Consider the following 19903-nt stretch of genomic DNA (forward strand, 5'->3'; position numbering starts at 1 on the left):
TCTTTTAAATCTATTAACTCTATAAAATCTATAAAATCTATACAATTTATAAAATCTATAAAATCTATAAATGCTATTGAATCTATGAAATCTATAAAAGCTATAAAATCTTTTAAATCTATAAATCCATTAATAAATCTTGAGTTGTCTGAAAATGTCTAATTTCATTCAAATAAAATGGCGACTGAAGCGCCACGAAAATGCTGCTCTAAGTGAAGCAACGGTCCGTGATCGGTTCAGTCGCTGTAAAACCGGTAGTTTCGTTGTTGACGACTGTCCGCGTGAAGGGAGACCAAAATCCTTCGAAGACATTGAAGTGGAGGAAAAGCTCGATGAGGATCCATGCCAAACGCAGGAACAGCTTGCTTTGCTTGCGACCTTAAAAAACGTTGTCTTCGCCGCATTGTGATGGGTGATGAAAAATGCATTTTTTACAGCAACCCAAAGAAAAGAAAGTCATGAGGTTGGTCGAATTCACATGCTGCGAAGGTTATGCTGTGAATTTCCTACAGCATTATGTCATCTATTATTAACTGTTGAAACCGAATGAAACCATCACTGGGGAACGGTATCAACTTCAATTGATGCGATTAGGTCCAGCATTAGACAACAAAAAGTGATTCTACTGCAGGACAATGCTCGGGCTCATACCACCAAGTTCGTTAAAACTTGCATACAAACGCTCAAATGGGAAGGTCTACTCCATTCATCCGCCAGATATTGCGTCGTCCGGTTATTACATGTCCCGTTCGATGGCACATGGTGTGGCTGATCAGCAGTTCTGCTCATATGAAGTCATTGAAGATGGGACAAAGTTTTAGTTAGCAATGGGCAATACTTTGTAACTTGTTTTTTTTTTCAAAATACTTTCAATTTCAAATAATTTTTTATTCCATCACTTCTACTAGTTTTATATACGCTTCGCTTCGCTGCGACTTTTTTACGCTGCTTTCAGAATTTGCGCTCGTTTTCCACGTGGATTTAGAGCCTACTTTGCTCAGTTTTTGTGTAAATCATTATGTTTCAGCTTTCCCTCTACAATTTTGCATAATAATTTACTGCATTATTTTAGAGCTAACTAATGTTCATAATATTTTTAAACATCATTTACATTCACATTCACGCCTTTAAAAAAAACAATAATTTTCGACGAATGCAAATCAGAAGAAAAAAACAAAAACACACTTGTTTGACAACAATATTAATAACTGTTTTCTATTTCCCCCACCCCGAGCTGTCAAAAGAGAATCTCCCCACGTTTTTTTTCTGTTTTATTGTCGGTTCGCTGTTTTCTGCTTTTCTTCGGTCAACCTCGGTGTGTGAAGGGTGGTAAATCAAAAGTTTTTATGATAATTATTTGTCGGAATACCTAAGTGGAGCCGGTGCTACCCCGCTTTGTTTGCGCTATCATCGTTACCCGCTTTTCACTTTATTAATATTATGCCCGAGAGGCTGTCGCATTAATAATAACAGGCCATTTCGTTAGTGGGATCCGAGCGTCGGTCGCAGCCTATCGAATTATTGGCATTATCATAACAATGTCACGGCTTGCTTTGCGCTTGGCTTTGGGGAAACCCGCGTAGAACGACGGGCGCTGGCAGCAGCTCCATTTTTATCGCATGTCAAACCTCCGAGTGAGAGATAAAGTTATTAAATCGACATTTTGACGTCATTCTCGCTCTCTCTCTCTCTCTCGGAACGATTGATTTGGACGCAAGCACGGCAGCAATATCGGGGCTTAATCAGCTTACTGGCCTGGCCGCGGTCAATTGACAAGAGCTTAGACCGCGTCCGATTGTAGACTTGTTTTTGGATGTTTTATTTTTCCTTTGTTTTGTTTGTTTGACGGATTGAGAAGTGAGTCGTAAAAGCGTGAGAACAGGCGTCGGTCGGGGCCTTAGCCGAAAAAGGTGTCAAAATGCGTAACGGAACATGAAATGCCTTTGGTGGATTGCGTTGTGCGATTCGCCAGCCAACTTGAGTGATGTGGTTGATTTTAATAGGTATTAACAGGGTGTTTTCTTTTCTTTTCTTTACTTTTTTTAGGAAGCGAAGGATCATTGCACCTCATCGCCTTGCATCGAGGGTCGCTGTTTGAACACACCGGGCGGCTACTACTGTCACTGTCCACCGGCACGGGCCGGGAGGCACTGTGAGTTCCTCCGGACGCCATGCAGCTCTCCGCCATGTTCCAACGGTAAGTTCTGCTTCTGATTTCTACTTCAACACTATGACTATTTGTTTCGACTAACAAAAATCAATTATTGGCTGTCGAGTTTGCCAATGCTAATGGGAATAGTGGGGCGGAGTTCACTAACGGAGTTGCAACAGCCAATCTCGCACGGTGTGGATCAAGTGATCGCATCTGAAGGTAGGGGCGAACAACCGTCGCACAGCAGGGATCGTAAAACGGTTCGTAATCCTTTCGCTGCGCGAGTCAACATATTTATTACTTTTTCTTCCAGCTGACTGATCCGATCTTAGGGGGGGTTCAGTTAGGAAAAAAAAGGTGGCCACGGTATTCTCAATTATCGAGCCGATTTTCAAAACGAAAACACAATTAGAGTTACCGCTCCGGGAGGGTGACCCTTTCATGGTGATGAGAGGGATTTGAACGGCGAGGTTAGAGCGGGAACACGTCTGTTAACATGCCTTCGTTGTCATGTTCGATGTCTTGGCGGGGAACAAATTACAACTCATGTTCTAGTCAACGATATCTGTCCGGATCGGGCCGCACGGTACGGGTATCATAGTGGATCATCGACCAAGGTTCCAGTGTTCACCTTTCAGCATCATCACCGTTGATTGAGAGATAGCTCTTTCGGTTCCGAATCGGTTCGGTATCGATTTGTGTGCCTGTGTTCCGTGCGGGACTCCCCGCGAGGCGTTGCTATGTTACCATATACCAGCACCACCGCAGCGAACACAAAAAAGCAACATTTTCCAAGTGAAAGTCCCGCGCCTACTTAAATTAACAAGTCCGTTCCCATCGTAACGAATGACAACGGCCACGGAATTGCGAGCCCTCGTGGCCGCAGTAATGAAGAGATTCTCGGGAAGGGCGCGGATCTGGCAAGCGCGAATCAAACCGCGCGCGCAATATGGGCGCGTACGGCATCTGGATTTTGCACCGGACTGTGAATGGGGTAAATGAAATGCGACGATTGGATCGTGATCGACAGATCCATCGGTAATGTTGACACGCCGGCTGCTGCCACCGCGTTGGGTTACCGGCTCGTAACACGGGCGTAACGAGATCTGCTTTATGACGAAGCCCTTTGTTTCCACGTCGGATTCCATCAGATTGACACGGCGGGAAAATGCGGGACCACATTGCAGTGGCGGACGGAGGGGACGTATTGATTGTATAATATTAAGTTGTATGTCAAAACTGCCAATTTGCTGGTGCTGCAGGGCACAGAAATCGAAAGCCCCATATTGGCATGCGTTGATGAGGCGCGTGACAGTCACGCTGCTGCTAGAAGGCATCGCTGATTGGGCGGAATTCCGTCGGATTGTGGGAAAACTGCATCTCGCGGTTGTCCTTTTTCTCAGCGATAGATTGATCCGAATGGGGTTTTCCATAAATGCTCTAGGGGCATGGTGAAAAGGGACCATCTGATAGGCCATAACGGTCAAATGTTTTTGACAACATCTTCGGAATTGAACTGAACTTTAATTTTTGTTTTTTTATATGTGCACAGCCGTGTCGTTCATCAACATCGATGCTGGTACACAAAAACAGTAGTTAAATTCTTCTTTCGAAATTAAATTCTGTTGAAATTTAATCGTCAAGAAACAGATGAGTTATCCAAGCAACACGCTGGTAAGAGGAAAACAGAAAATATCATTGCATACGATTTTATTTCTATTGCAGCAAGTAATTATCGCAGTAAGCGTGGAGATCCGACACGTAGTACAATGTCTTGTTTATCTTGTTTTGTTTACCAGGTTTTCATCATCAACGGTCGTAAACTTCCGCGGGTTCGTTCACTGCGGAACATCTTTTGGTGTTATTGAAAATATTAAAAACCGTTAGAGTACTGAGTGAAATGTGTCAATTTCAGGTGTTTATAAGCTCCATTCGTTTTCAAAAAGCCCTGTTGAACTCTAAGTTATACTAAAACTGAATTAAAACTGAGCTGCAGCTTTACTGAAACTCAAATTGAGCTGAAGCAGACATGAAAATTAACTGAAACTGGAAATGAACTGGACCGAAAATTAACTAAGCCAAAAGTGAACTAACACTGAATTGAAATTAAGCTGAAGCTGAACTAAATTTGAACCGTAATTGTACTAAAACAGAACTACAATAAACTGAATTCAGATGGGTCCCGTATAATAAAAATAGACAAATTTTTCAATCTTTTAACGGGACAAGATCGAAAATCGGTCAAGAAATGAAGAAGTAAGAAGCAATTCATTTTGGTGGGTACTCGGGTACCCTGTCGAGTAGTTACATGTGTTAAAATTGCCGAGTACTTAACGGTTAATGGTTGCTTTCACAAAACTTCAGCAGTCCTCCAGAGGAGCTTCGGTAAGCTCTTCCTCATCCGGCAACGCTGCCTCAAGGCTTTTCGCGAACTCCGTAACGACTTCGGGGAGTTGAAGGCGCTCCAAATCATACCGTAGCGGGTGACGGTAGCGGATGTTGTTTTTTTTTTTAAGGGGGGATTTGTTAGTAGCTTAAGTATTTATGATAAATATTAGTAAATAATGAGTATGTGTGTCCAATCACAAATGGTGACTTCTCAACACTGTTAGAAATTTGTAATTTTAATTGTTAGGATTTGTTTGCTTTCGCAATTAGGACTTATCATTCGTAGGGATTTAAACCTACTTGTCAGAAAAGGGGAAGTAAACTTACAACTAACTTAATTGCTAACTTATTGGCTATAAAGAGAGCTTATCGTAGCAATTGAGGATTGTAACGATTTTTGTCGAAAATTGTTAATAATTTTGTTTGACATAGCTTCTAATGGTTCAACACCAGTAAGTCTATGTAATTCGAGTGTACCAAACCAAGCAGGACGCTTCAAAATCATTTTCAGAATTTTATTCTGAATCCTTTGGAGCGTTTTCTTCCTTGTTGAACAGCAACTTGACCAGATCGGTACAGCATAAAGCATTGCTGGTCTAAAAATTTGTTTGTAAATCAAAAGTTTGTTCTTTAAACAAAGTTTAGAATTCCTGTTAATGAGAGGATATAAACATCTCGTATATTTGATGCACTTGGCTGTATACTCTCAATGTGCTCTTTGAAAATAAGTTTTTTATCATAAATTAGTCCCAAGTACTTAACCTTGTCGGACCAACTTAAAATAACCCCATTCATCTTGACAACGTGATTATTGTTTGGCTTGAGAAAAGGAGCCCTAGGCTTATGCGGAAAAATTATCATTTGAGTTTTAGAAGCATTGGGAGTGATTTTCCACTTTTGCAAGTAGGAAGAAAAAATATCTAAACTTTTCTGCAATCGACTGCATATGACACGAAGACTTTTTCCTTTTACGGAAATGCTTGTGTCATCGCAGAACAATGACTTTGTGCATCCTGGAGGCAAATCAGGAAGATCTGAAGTGAATATGTTGTACAGGACTGGACCCAAGACTGAGCCTTGAGGTACACCTGCTCTGACAGGAAATCTATCAGATTTTGAATTCTGATAGACAACCTGCAGAGTTCGATCAGTAAGATAATTTTTTAAAATTTTGATTAGGAAAATTGGAAAATTAAAAGTTTGCAATTTCGCAATCAAACCTTTATGCCAAACACTGTCGAATGCTTTTTCTATGTCTAAAAAAGCAGCTCCAGTGGAATAACCTTAAGATTTGTTAGCTCGTATCATATTAGTAACTCTGAGCAATTGATGAGTTGTTGAATGCCCATGGCGAAATCCAAACTGTTCATTTGCAAAAATTGAATTTTCGTTGATGTGTGACATCATTCTGTTAAGAATAATTCTCTCAAACAGTTTGAAGAAAGCAAACTGATTGGTCGATAACTTGAAACTTCAGCTGGGTTCTTATCCGGTTTTAAAATGGGAGTAATTTTTGCATTTTTCCATAATTTGGGAAAATATGCAATTTTGAAGCAGCAATTGAAAATTTTCACTAAAAATTCCATTGTGCTCTCAGGGAGATGTTTGATTAGTATATTAAAGATTCCATTGTCACCAGGTGCTTTCATATTTTTGAAATTTTTAATAATTGATTTAATCTCATTCAAGTTAGTTTCAATTATTTCTGCAGGTAAAAAATTCTGGGAAGAAATTAAATCAAATTGACGTGTGACTTCATTTTCAATTGGACTCACAAAATTCAAATTTGATTTATGAACACTCTCAAACTGCTGAGCAAGTCTTTGAGCCTTTTGTTCATTGGATACAAGAAAACGTTCACCATCTTTTAAAACTGGAATAGGCTTTGAAGGTTTCTTAAGAATCTTCGACAGCTTCCAAAATGGTTTTGAATATGGTTTCAATTTTTCAACTTTAGTCTCAAAATTTTGATTTCTCAGAAGAGTAAATCTATGTTTAATCTCTTTCTGTAAATCTTTATAAATAGTTTTAAAACCAGGGTCACGAGAAAGCTGATATTGACGTCTGCGGACATTTTTCAAACGAATTAGAAGTTGAAGATTTTCGTCAATTATTGGTGAATCAAATTTCACTTGAGCCTTTGGAACAGAATAATTCCTGGCATCAACAATTGCACATTTTAATGCGTCCAAAGCGGAATCAATATTCACTTCGTTTTGCAAATCAAGCTCATTATTGAAATTTCTCTCAAAATGAGTTTTGTATCTTTCCCAATTAGCCTTGTTATAATGAAAAACAGAGCTCATAGGGTTTAAAACTGATTCATGTGATAAAGAAAAAGTTATTGGAAGATGATCAGAATCAAAGTCAGCATGTGTGATCAAATCACTACATACATGACTTTGATCTGTAAGCACCAAATCAATTGTTGAAGGGTTTCTTACAGAAGAAAAGCATGTAGGACTATTCGGAGACAAAATAGAATAGTATCCTGAAGAACAATCGTTGAATAAAATTTTGCCATTGGAATTACTTTGAGAATTATTCCATGAACGATGTTTAGCGTTAAAATCGCCGATTATGAAAAATTTCGAACGATTTCTGGTGAGTTTTTGTAAATCACCTTTAAAATAATTTTTGAGCTCGCGTGTGCATTGAAATGGTAAATATGCTGCGGCAATAAATAAAATCGCAAGTTCAGTTTGAACTTCAATTCCCAAAGTTTCAATAACTTTCGTCTCAAGATGGGGAAGAGCACGATGTTTGATTCGGTGATGAATAACAATTGCAACTCCACCGCCGGAACCCTGAATCCTATCATATCTATGAACCACGTAATTGGGATCATATTTTAATTTTATGTTAGGTTTCAAAAATGTTTCAGTAATAATTGCAATATGCACATTATTTACTGTTAAAAAATTAATAAGCTCATTCTCATTGGCCTTCAATGAGCGAGCATTCCAATTTAATATTTTAATTGTTTTATTTAAAATCATTGCTAAATTTTAAATTAGAAACAATTTTAATAGTAAAATTTGTGCCTATTTGAATGGCTTCAAACATTGATTTTGCCTGCAACATGGCGTTCATAAGATCGAACATTGCCTGTTGCAAAAAAGAAAGTTTACCTGCCGTAATAGGCCCCAGGCAGTTGACATTAGAAAAAATATTTTCGGCAGCAATATCAGCTGGAGTAATAGGTGTACAATTATTTTCTAGCGTGTTTTGCTTACCCATATTAACGGTCATTTTCGAACTTCCAACACTAGGCGGTATAATGTTCGAACTACCTGTAACCTGTGCATAAGTTAAACGGGTATGCAAAGGAGTAGGTAAACTATGCGTCACTGGTACGCTTGGAGAATTTTGTTTAGAAGTTGGTTTTAATTGAGAAATTGAATTTTGTTTACCTTGCCTTGCCTTAACAATTGCTAAACGGACTGGGCATTGATAAAAATTTGACATATGGCTGCCGTTACAATTCGCACAGCGAAAATTTTTACTCTCTTTCACAGGACATGTGTCCTTTTTGTGAGAAGAGTCTCCACAATTAAGACATTTTTGGTCCATGTTACAGAATTTGGAACCATGGCCATAACGTTGGCAAGTACGGCATTGGGTGATATGCTTTTCACCTCCGCCATACTTCCTATAAATTTCCCACTTTACACGCACATTATACAAAGCATGTGCTTTTTCAAAAATTTTTTTTTTTCATTGCGGTTAAAATGAATTAAATAATCAACAAGGGAAATTCCAGTTCTCTGACTGTTTTCGCCTCGTGATTTTTGTTTCATTAGAATTACTTGGGTAGGGGCTATGCCAAGTAATTCTGTTAAAGTAAGTTCGATCTCATCAACGGTTTGATCGTTGGTGAGACCTTTCAAGACAACCTAGAACGGCTTGGCGTTCTTGGTGTCATATGTAAAAAATTTGTACATCTTGTCAGTTAAATACTGAACAAGACGATCACGACCCTTTACTGAGTCGGCTAATAAGCGGCATTCACTTCTACGGCCAATTTGATAGGTAACTTCAACGTCAGAAACAAACGTTGAAAGTTCCTTTTTGAATATATTAAATTCAGAAGAAATAGTTACCACAATAGGTGGAACTTTCTCCTTTTTTAAAGATTTTATATTTTGTATAGTTTCATTATTGGTAACTTCCATTTCACCAGCTTCTTGCTCAGGCAAAATATCAAAAGGATTGTCACTACAGACACTCGATGTGTCAGAAAGAGATGCCTCTCTTTTCCTCCCCGCAGCGATGCGAGGTTTCTTTTTCCGTCCAGCCATTTCAGGGGATACGAAAAAAGTTAAAACAAATGTTAAATTCAAAAGTAGGTAGTCTTGAGAAAGACTGATGGGAAATAACTTTCAGGTAGTCTTTAAAAGACACACTGACAAAACACAAACTTTGAAGCTATAGGCAGTCAAAGACCAGTCCACAAGCAACCGAAAAAACGTCTGATCTTTAGGACAGTTCAAGACGCACTGACGGATGTTGTTGATAACCGAAAGTCTTTGGCGCATGTTGTCCATCAGGAGATAGTGGTCAGAATCGACGTTTACGCCACGGTAGGTATGTTGTGGTGATCTCCAGGTGTACCGATATGGGAGGCTGTACTGGATGTAGGCGTTACGCAAGGGTATGCTCTTGGAGGCGGCGAAAACAACGAGTTTTTATTTGTCATCGTTATTTTCTAGGTTAGGGCTGTGCACGTCCACATTCCACGAGGACAACTTAGAGGGGGGTAAAGGGTACGCAAATGTCCACGCTTGTTCACGATAGGAGAGAAGGGGGTAATGATAACGTCCACGGGGACACGATATTTTTTCCAAAAGGATGAAAATCTACTAGAAAAATATATTGGCGTGTAATAAAAATAGTTAATTCAACATGATTTTAGAGGCACTTTCAACTATGCATAATTTGGAGTCAGTTTTGTCTTTAGTTTCATTTGTCTATGGATTCACTCTAAGCTAAATTTGGAACCAATTTCTGCTTCGCTATTTTCTTCCATAATTAGATAATTTATTCTTCAACCACTTGACTGAATTTCAAGCATTTTCTTCTTAGCCTTTTGCTTTCGTCAAAACTACTTTAATAATTTCAAGCAAATTTAAGAGCACTTTCTTAGATTTTATTTTTTTCTTTGGATTCCAGAAGCGTTTCGAAGCAATTTAAATTTGTTCGGAATGCTCAGCTTCTTTTTCAAAGAGTTTTTTAAAATAATTTTACATGATTTTTTTTTTCTTTTGTTTCTTTTTCACCTAAGAGGCATTTTTCAGCCTATTTATAATCATATTTTAAATAATATTTTTTTCTTATTAGGTAAACTATCTTTAACTAATATTTCCATTGTTGGTTTTTCCAGCCTTCAGAGATTTTGATAAGCCTTCAACCATTTTGAACTGAATTGAGAATTCAACTTCTCTATTCAATAGAAGTGTTGTTTTAAAGTTATTTTTAGAGACGGGTGATTCGCGGCAAAAACTTGATATTTCGTGGGTAGCAAAATAGAAAATATTCTAATTTCGCGGCAACCTGTTTTCTTTAGAAAATACTGAATAATATGATTTTTTCGGTAAAAACAAGAAATAACTGTTTTATTTAATTAATAATGATGTAATTTAAAAATACGATTCATAGTATCTTTCCATTACCAACTAAAAGTACATACCGTGTCAAATTATTTCCAGTCATGTTCTGGTGTTGCCAGGCGTGTATTATTCAAGTTATACTGGCTCACGCTGACGAAACGCAGGCGAAACTCTACCGAGTTTTCGGGAGTCGATGAATATTCTACTGCCAACTGGAAAAGTTCAGAAAAACGTCCGCGAAACGTTTGCTCGAAGAGGATCCAGCAACCGAACCGTCCAAAAACAATTCAACTCAGACTGACAAAATCGCGTTGTAGTATAGCTGTTGTAGTACTGTTTTCTCGTACTTGTTGCGTAGGAAAGGGCCTCTCGTTGCCATCTAGATGCTCAACAATTTTCAGTTTTATCCGTACAGCTATTCATGGTTCGCTTCTTTTTACTACCTATATCAATGGTTTACCGTCCTGTTTGGAGTACTGTTCTGCACACATGTTTGCTGATGATATAACATATTATTGCTTTAATTTAATTAAACCTTGCATTCAAGGAGGTGTTCATGTCATAATTGATGAAAAATGAAAATATGCAATACCGTGAGTCCAGAGTTGCGAATGTTGTTCGGGATGGGCACAAGTTTTGTATCTTCAAACAGGTCCAAATGAGTTTCTATGAAGCACACTCATTGCGTGTTTTAGATAGCTTGCATAAAGGCAAATGTTTGTGTTTTTCTCTGTCGCAGTTTAAAAATCATGTTGTGATTCCAAAACGCATTTGAAGTCTTTGAAATCATAAACGTTTGCATACTGTATGACGGGAAAAAATTGCTGCTTGGCAACTCTTATCATATTATTTCTTTATTCCGATGCGTACAACAAACTAATACACGCACACCGGATGAATTGGAGATAAAAGGAACGGCTTGAGTTGCGATGAAGGTTTGTCTTGCCGTGAGTGAATGTACAACTCTAAGTAGTGCTGTACATCAACCTGTGGCAGGGGGAGTCGCCCTCGCAGCGCATGTACAACATATGCGACGGTGTTGTTTCTTAACTGAAGATGGAATGACAATATGTGTTGTTACTTGACTGGAGAAGGGGTGTGCGAAATCGGCTTTTTTGGTGTCGAAACGAAACGAAACGAAATTGGCCTCTGAATTTCGCGAAATTCTGAAAAAAATCTACGCATTTCTAAAACACAACAATGAAATGTTTGGGTCAATTTTCCAATCCATATGTTTCTGATTCTTTTAATTTGAATGAAACAATGTTAGTGATCATTCTTTAACAGCACTTTCATTATTCCAAATCCATTTAGAAATTTGTATATTATCGGAATTTTTATTGATATAGTGTTAAGTCAGACCAGACGAAGTGACATTTTCATCAATTCGAGGAAAACAAATTTTAAGTTCACTCTTCTATGTTTCAATATTTCCGCGCAAATTCTTAATATAAGGTAAAGTTACTTTTCAACTGCATCATGTGGTGTGGCAATTGGAAAAGAAACAGTGTTGTAAGTTCGACAAAGTTAGTTATAACCAAGTAGGTTACCTGGTCCACTCTGGTCGAATCAACAAAGAATTTTTAATGACTTGGTCCATTATGAGTGAACAGTTGAGACAATAATTTTAACCCATAACAAATCACAGTCATAAAAAGTTCTTAAATATTATCATTAGCTTCTGCTACACTAAAAATATTACAAATTGTTAAAACAAATCAAAAATTGTATTTATTTCAACAAATCAATGGTTAGGATGGAATGTTGTAATGCAACAAACAAATAGTTGCTTTTACTCAATGAAATTATGTGCAATTATCCTATTTCTCTCTATTGCTACTTTTTTAACCTTTCTAAGTTATCCTTGATAAAATCATCAAGTTCAAAGTCAGAATCACTGCTATGAATAATCTGAAATTACTTTTGAAATTGTAATATTGTGTGTCCCCCATAAACAAGACTAACATTTCTGAGTTATGTGTTCAATCAGAGCGGACAATGTTCATTTTATTCATTCATGAATAAGGTATACTTTTTTGGTAACAGACCTAAAATATTTTTTATAAAATATCTGGCATTATTGAAATCAACCTTTGCTGACTTCAAAACAATGCTGAAATTTTCGGCAATTACAACTTTCACTAAAACGGACAATGTACGTACTTATACAAGAAAGCGAAAAGTAAACGAGAACAGAGTAGCCATTGAAATTGATGTAATGGGAATCAAACCTTACTTTTTTAATGGCTATTCTTGAAAAACATGCCAAAATGGATAGAGGATAGACCAAAATGGATAGAGGACCCATTTTCGCAAAATTTACATAGGACTAATGGTCCGAATGGTGCGAATAGCGGCAGAAAAGGTGTTATTTAAAATTTAAAATAAAAATATCATCCAGACGGGACGGACCCACAATCTCCAATAATTTCGGAGTGGAGTTTTGGCCAAAGAATGAGACACAATGGTATAGGGTGATAAGATATTGTTCTTAGGGCAAATTATCTGTCCAGTAGTTTCATTATCCAAAACACCATGCCAGAAGTTGCGGGTTCGAGTCCCGTCTTGATGAGATTTTTTTTCTCAGTTTAAATCACAGCTTCTTTTCTGGTTCATTTTTCGCATACTTGTAAAACTACATACATTGTCCGCTTTACTAAAACTTCAAATGTAGTCTCAAGACAAAATAAAAAGAAAAAACAAATAGTTCATAACAACCTTTTTTGCTTGGCACATGGTTCACTCTGTCTGCACATAACAACGTATACTTGGTTAGCTTAGTGATAGCAATGAACTATCTGAAAAACACATTTAAATACAATGTGATGTGTGGAACTCTTTAGATTTCGATGAGATGTGACAAGAAGAGTCCTCTGATACAAAGCAATCCAAAAAATCCCTTGAAAATTCTTCCATTCGCACCCTTTCATCAATAGGTGACCGGTTTGCAGTCACGATGAACATGAAGACTTGGTTCATTCCAACTGCTCATTAAAATCGCTTACTTTAATCATTCAGACAAAAAAAAATCATGCCGTTATTTCTGTTGTTTCTCAGATAAATCAAATCTAATTTATGTGCGATGTAACTTAACGAAATCTTGTTTCCACACTATTATAAATGCATTTTTCCAAATTTTGCTATTTAGTCCACTCTATCCTAACACCGACCATTTATACCTTTTTTTCGAGGTTTGTCTACTGGAGGTATCCGAAGTCGAGAAAATGTCGAATACTACCTGGAGATAATGTTTGCATTGATAATTATAAAATTTAATAGTCACCTATGTGGTAACATGGTCGCTTGTTCTACACTGATATTGTCGAATTTTCTCAAAAAAATGAGTGACACTGGAGAGCCTAGGTACGCACACCCTACACACAATACAAATAATGCTCAATTAGTCGAACTAAGTCGAGGGGTATAGGACATTTAGCTCGTAGGAAATTTGAGATTACTTTCTTTTCGACTTCTTCTGGATTTTAGGGATGTCCTCCTCTTCTGCTTTGTTTTCACTTTTTTGAGACATTTTAAAAATTTTTGACGTTAATTTGGGGGTAAATTATTTATTGTAACTTTCAGCCTCTTCCTGACGTAAGGTGAACTCAATTTTCCGTTTTATTCGATTTTTTTTATTTTCCTAAAATTGAAATATACTTTTAAATGCACTGTTTAAAGGTTTTCTGTCAGTATGCTAGTCGGAACGTTTTCATGCATGTTTAACTTGGCGTGTTTGTTTTTTAAACTTTTATTTCTTGCAGAAAAGATTTTTTCTTTTCAGCTTCTATCGTATTCGATTGATTCTATTAATGTGGCGGATTAAATCCTTTTTGTTTGTCTTTTATTTGGTTTCCGCGAACGGTTTACAACTATTTAAGAAATCAAAGTCTCTTTATTCAAAGCATAATTTGTGATTATTTTTTTTTCGTTTTTTTTTTTCAACTATAAAGGCGTTTGCATTGATCGGTTCTCAGCCTTGGGATTCCTTTCATTTATGGCTTCTCTGACTTACTATGGTTTTTGATTGATCTTCATAATTCTTTTGCTGCCATTTTGTTGCCTCATAACCATGTAAACCGAATAAATAAACGTTTTTCAACTCTTCTTTGTAAAAAAATGTCCACGTAAACTAAGCGGAGGGTAGAGTAATATTAATCAATGTCCACAATTGTCCACAAGGAGGGACCGGGGGGTCTGAAATGTTTTGTTTTGTCACGGTTCCTAACGCAGTAGAAGGATTTGCGCAATAAAAATGCTCGTTTCTCGAGAGTCTCTCCAGAGATTTTTTGTTACGTAACGTTGATCTTACCGCCCCCTTCCCCTATGTAACGAACCGTCAACCATCTTTAAAAAAGTGAGTAGTCTTCGGAACATGTTTCTTTTCATAGCTGGATTTCACATTTTTAAACATAACTGGAAAAGTACTAGTCCGATCGCAAAACAAATCAATAGGGTCTTATGGGGCAACTATTCCTTCTATTTGACACTGATTTTGTGGAAATCGGTCCAGCCGTCTCTGAGAAACATGAGTGAGATTTGACAGTCTCCAGGACACGTTTCTTCAAATAATTTTTGAACCACATGCCCAATCTTCATGAAATTCAAAAGTTGATTTATTTTAGGTAGCCCGTTTATCTAAAACCAATTTTGTTCAAATCGGTTGAGTAGTTTCTGAGATAATGATGTTTCGTGATTTTTACATTTTGATACATAACTTCTAAATTAGAAATTTGATTACAATAAAATTCAATAGGGTCTTATGGGGGGATTTAGAGAGCGTTACACACACACATACAGAAAATGCCCAGCTCGTCGAACTGAGTCGAGTGATATACTTAATAACTTAAATAAGAGTTCGATGTTCTTTTGTATAATGATTTATTTCAAGTAAAATCCACAAAATAAATGGAGCTGAATTTCAATGGGTCGAACTGAAAAAGTGGATCGAGCAGCAACAGGCAGACCAAGTCAAATCACAGCGCAGCAGGCGACAATTTGAAAAAAATGTATCTGTCTGGTTTTAGCTGTGAAAACTGTTCATTCGATTGCAGCCTTCCGTAGAAAACGGACCAGCGGACCGTCATCCATAGTGCTAGACTTTGGATCCCCTGTCTGTGTGGGAAGCACTGTAATACAGGCATGTCTGTAGCACTGCTGAACAGGTCCGGACATGGTAATGATTCTGTCCGGATCTGGCGCGTTCGGTTTCAGACTTTCGAGAACTGCCTATAATTAGTTGTGCACGCAGTGCTGCAAATTTTCGACACTGCAATCGAAAGTGACAAAAACCGCATTTTCACTGTCTCAAGTTGAAACGACCTTCAGCGTCAGCTGTGTCAATTTTCAGTGAAAGTCCGGTCATTGAAAGAAATGAGGTGTGAGATGTGATAAGCATTTACATTCTCAACCGCTTAAACATCGCTAGAGCAACGCAGAGTGTGTGAAATCACGGGAATGCTGCTATCACTGTCAACTGATTGAAGCTGAAAGTCTCACTCATTCTCAGCTCGTCCGATGAAAGTTGAAATTCAAAGATTTCAATTACAACTGAAAATCCCTTCATGACAGTGAAGGTTTGCAGCGCTGTCGTACGCTCACTTGTAATATGTGTTGTCTGCTTGCTTGCAATGTGTGAAGAAATAAGAAACTAGAAGAGGACGTGACAAGTGGCTTCTAGTTATTATTCTTTACGTTGAAAATTGCCCTTATAGAACATTTTAATATTCCGGCACGACGCTTGACAATGTTTCCAAAAATATTCAATAATAATAATATCAATATCTAGGATTTTCAAGTTCTGGATTTCAATTCTAATTAATTGCTTCAAAATGGTTGCTCATCAATCACCTACCTCGGAAGACAAAATCGTTCTATACGGCTACAACGGGACTCTTCCAGCAGCCAACCAAAGTTTTTTTCATCACTAGCGTACCACTTTTTATTTTAATCACAAAACAAAATCACTCACTACACTAAGAATACTTTAATCTTTGAAATGTTCACCTCAAATTTCCTGAAACAAGCTTGAATTAGCAGAAATATATGAGATGAATTTCTACAATTCCCAAATTTCAACTGTATGTATTCTCATCTGTTTTCACTGCGTTGAAGAGAATCAAGAGTTGCCAAATCAGTTTCTGTTAATACGAAACAAATCATACTGAAAATGTTGAAACATTCCGACATAATTGACATAAATCTACAGCACTGTAGTGGTTACCCAAGTAACACACGTTGGTATAGAATAGTTGACGTTACCTATTCCATGACATCCATATCACCAGAAAAGCGCAAAACATAAACGCATGAAAGCAAGCCAACTTGATATAATTAAGTGGCAAAATACATCTCGAGTACTAATACGGCAATGCGCAAATCTGTTGCTATGACAACTGTTAACCAGCGCATCTGCAAATGTGTTGTGTCTGCGCAGTGCAACTAGATCGCCCATTGCTTTTATCAGTGGCAGTTTGAATTGATTATGAAATTATGATAAAAAATAATATTCAACCTTTCAAAACGAGTTGTTTTTTCCCTTGAATATTGAAATTGTTCTCGCATAGTTTCAACGTTATCTGGATATAAAATCTAACAAAACTAGGAAACGTTGTTAGATATACAATAACAAAAAACTGAAGTGATATTGGTTACACTGCAAGCGTTTTGTTTATCTTTTGATGGCGCGTTTTGACCCGCTTCTGATAAATATAGAAATCGTTCATATAATTTAAATATTAATTTGATCGAGTAATTTTAAGATAGGTGTTGAATGCTACGACTATTGTACTAAGGAAAAGCATTTTACAGGTACGTAGTGTTGTTATTAGACGGTGTAATGTCTTACGAAAAGACCAAGTGATAGTGATTGTCATTCTTGAGCTCATGTTATTGAAAACATCTCCAAAACCAGAAAAAACGACCTTGTTTTGTAATGCGGTTGTATTGCTGATGAAAAACAACTTCAAACACAATATAATAACACAAGTTTTCAATTGCGCTTGAAGTACACTTATATGACTACTTTCGTTGTGACTTATTTTCTAACATGTTTTGTGTGTTACTTGGGTACCTAGGTTACCTATTTTGCACGTAAACAACTGCAGCGAATATCTAGGTAACTACTACGACGGGCTGCGGCTACGTTAATTCATTATAATGTGATTCATTCATGATTAACATTGTGATGAATATAGGGGCATCGTGAGATGAATAATTGAGCAGTGATTCAAGTTTTGAGATGTATATGGAAGCGTAGTGAAAAATGGTTTGTTTTACAATATTCAGGATAAATCTAGCTAATTTAATTAAATAAACAATGCTAAACGATTCCATAAGAGTACGTAAGCATATTTAGCTTATTTTCCCAATGATTTCGTGAAAAATTGGTGTTTAATCCATGCATTCTTCGTGAATATCTGCTTAATGAGATGAATAATGGAGCAGTTCCCCTATTTTGGATTTATTTACGCTAGTCATAATTTCAACTCATTTCAGATTTATGTTGCTTTTCATGAAATTAATCTGCGATTGTTCATCATACTCTCGTTCTTGCAGCAATCGATGGGAAAATCATCTATTTGTAATTTCATTATTTGAACTATTGTACTGTTTAAGCTTTGTTGAAACGCAGATTTAGACCGCTGATTGGTCGCTCGATGCTTTTGTTCACGCCCTTCTTCAGAAAATGACAGTTCTTTCGCTTGGGATTCGAGTTGATGGTTCAAATTAAAGGTCCCGAATACATGGGCGTAGCCAGAATTTCAAATAGGGGGGGGGCAAGCTCTCCAAAATTTCAGAAGTAAAAAAATGGTACACTAAGGTCGCTTTTTACGCGGCTTTTTTACGTGGATTCTGGAGTTTACGCAGTTTTTACGCGGATTTCGAAATTTACGCGTTTTTTCTACGCGGATTCTGGAATTTACGCGTAAAACACGTATCCCCCGCGTAAAACAGACTGTAGTGTGCTTTGAAAAAAAGAAATAAATACTAGTCTTTAGTGATTGTTACATCAAGGCAACTAGTTGTCCTTGACATCAGAGTGGAAAATTTGATTATTCTTTGTCCAACCGTGAATATAAATAGATGTTCTTTACTAAAAACTCTTGAGTTCATTCAAACCTTCGGACATATTATTTTGGCGACGAGGATCTCAAGAATCTACGAACATGGCAGAAGATAGAGTTGATCAGCAGCTGCAACCGGGAATTCAAGATATGATTCACAAGATGACCCAAATTTCACAGCGGATAGCGGTCCAGCAGCAGCAGCGTCAGTATCAAACCCCGGTGCTTATTTTGAGGTCCCTCTTTTCGAACATCATCGAGTTTGTCTTCGACGAAGAAAACGGAGTTACGTTCGGACGTTGTTGTTTAACCGCTACCAGGACCTCTTCGAGAACGATGCAGGCCAGCTGAATAATGCGGCGAAGGTACGTTTCTCCGGAAGCTGGACACCCATTCGCACAGCCGCTACCTTAACTACATCCTGTCAAAGCTTCCCAAGGACGTGAAGATTGAAAACACAGTCAAGATTCTCAATAAAATCTTCGGGCATCAAACGTCAAACGTCTCGGAAGCGGTTCATGTGTCTTTGCAAGATTGCTGTTGCCCATCTGCCGATGAACACTCAGCAAGCAGAGAGCACTCAACCGCTGTTCAAATATTGTTGACCTCAGCCAGGTTTTCACCCGACGTAATGTGCTGAACGAGCGTTCAATCGTGCATGTTTCCATGGTAGAGCAAGTGCAATTTTAACTGCTTTCTCAGTCGCAGGGAAGAAAGAACGGGTTTTAGCTAGCAGATCTATAAGATCCAACTCTTCCAAATTCTTACGCTTGAACTCTTTCAACTACATGCGTATTACGTTAGCGGGATGCAGCAAGGACAACGCGTAGGCAGGTGCACTATCTTCATCGAACCGTGTTTCCAGTGAGGTTACAATAGAACCAAGGTAAGGAATTGTCACAGCTCGGTTCCAATACTCCAAGCCAGTTGATGCAGGTGGATTTGCCCGGTACTTTTGCCGCTGCAATATCCTTGGTGGATCAACTGAAAAACCTGTGCAATTACACGCAACATAGCGCAAGCATTTCAATCAATTATTTTTGATCTGGCTGATACTTTACACAGATCTTTCTATGGGCTAAAGATGTCGTTTTGTGCTATTAGAGTTATTGAAAACAAAATTTTGCACCAATGTCAACATTTAGGGGGGGGGGGGGGGGGCAACGGCCCTCCCCTGCCCCCCCTGGCTACGCCTATGCCCGAATATTCACGATTTTGTCCTGATTTTCATCGTAATTCTACTGTTGAGTCTTTTTCAAAATTATTCAGCTCACATGTTAAAATTTTTTGGAGATTTTCAATTTTTTTTTTTCGTTTTTCACGCGGATTCCATTCTAGTTCTATTTAATGAGCGACTAATATTTGCTATCGCCCGTTTTCTGCTGCGCAAGAAAGAACTGTTCGCTTCGCCGGTCGATGAATGAATGAGAAATTCAATTCGATGGCGTGCGCTTTTATAAGTGACTAATATTCACCACCATCCGCTTTATGCTGCTCTAAAAAGTACCTTTCGCTTTGCCGGTCGATGCGTGTGGTGCAGCAAATACCATACAAACATGAAATCATCGCCTGCTGCGTTGTGACTCTGGCAAGTCTGCTTGCTGCTGGTCGATTCGCTTTCCAGTAAATCATCCTTTTACAACAATGATCGGATGATCAATAAAGACTAGATTGTGGGATGCTAACTTTTA

At 37.8% G+C, this 19903-nt stretch overlaps 1 protein-coding gene across 1 annotated transcript in view; it reads left to right on the forward strand.

Moving 5' to 3' along the window:
• LOC129730784 (protein serrate) overlaps window positions 1-19903 on the forward strand; it is a 164047-nt gene that overhangs the window by 138181 nt on the left and 5963 nt on the right. Inside the window, exon 13 of the mRNA XM_055690354.1 lies at window positions 2047-2197. Coding sequence (XP_055546329.1) covers window positions 2047-2197 — 151 coding nt within the window. The remainder of the gene's footprint in view (window positions 1-2046; window positions 2198-19903) is intronic.

The sequence above is a fragment of the Wyeomyia smithii genome, chromosome 1, assembly GCF_029784165.1.
Source record: "Wyeomyia smithii strain HCP4-BCI-WySm-NY-G18 chromosome 1, ASM2978416v1, whole genome shotgun sequence".
Taxonomy (NCBI): Eukaryota; Metazoa; Arthropoda; class Insecta; order Diptera; family Culicidae; genus Wyeomyia; species Wyeomyia smithii.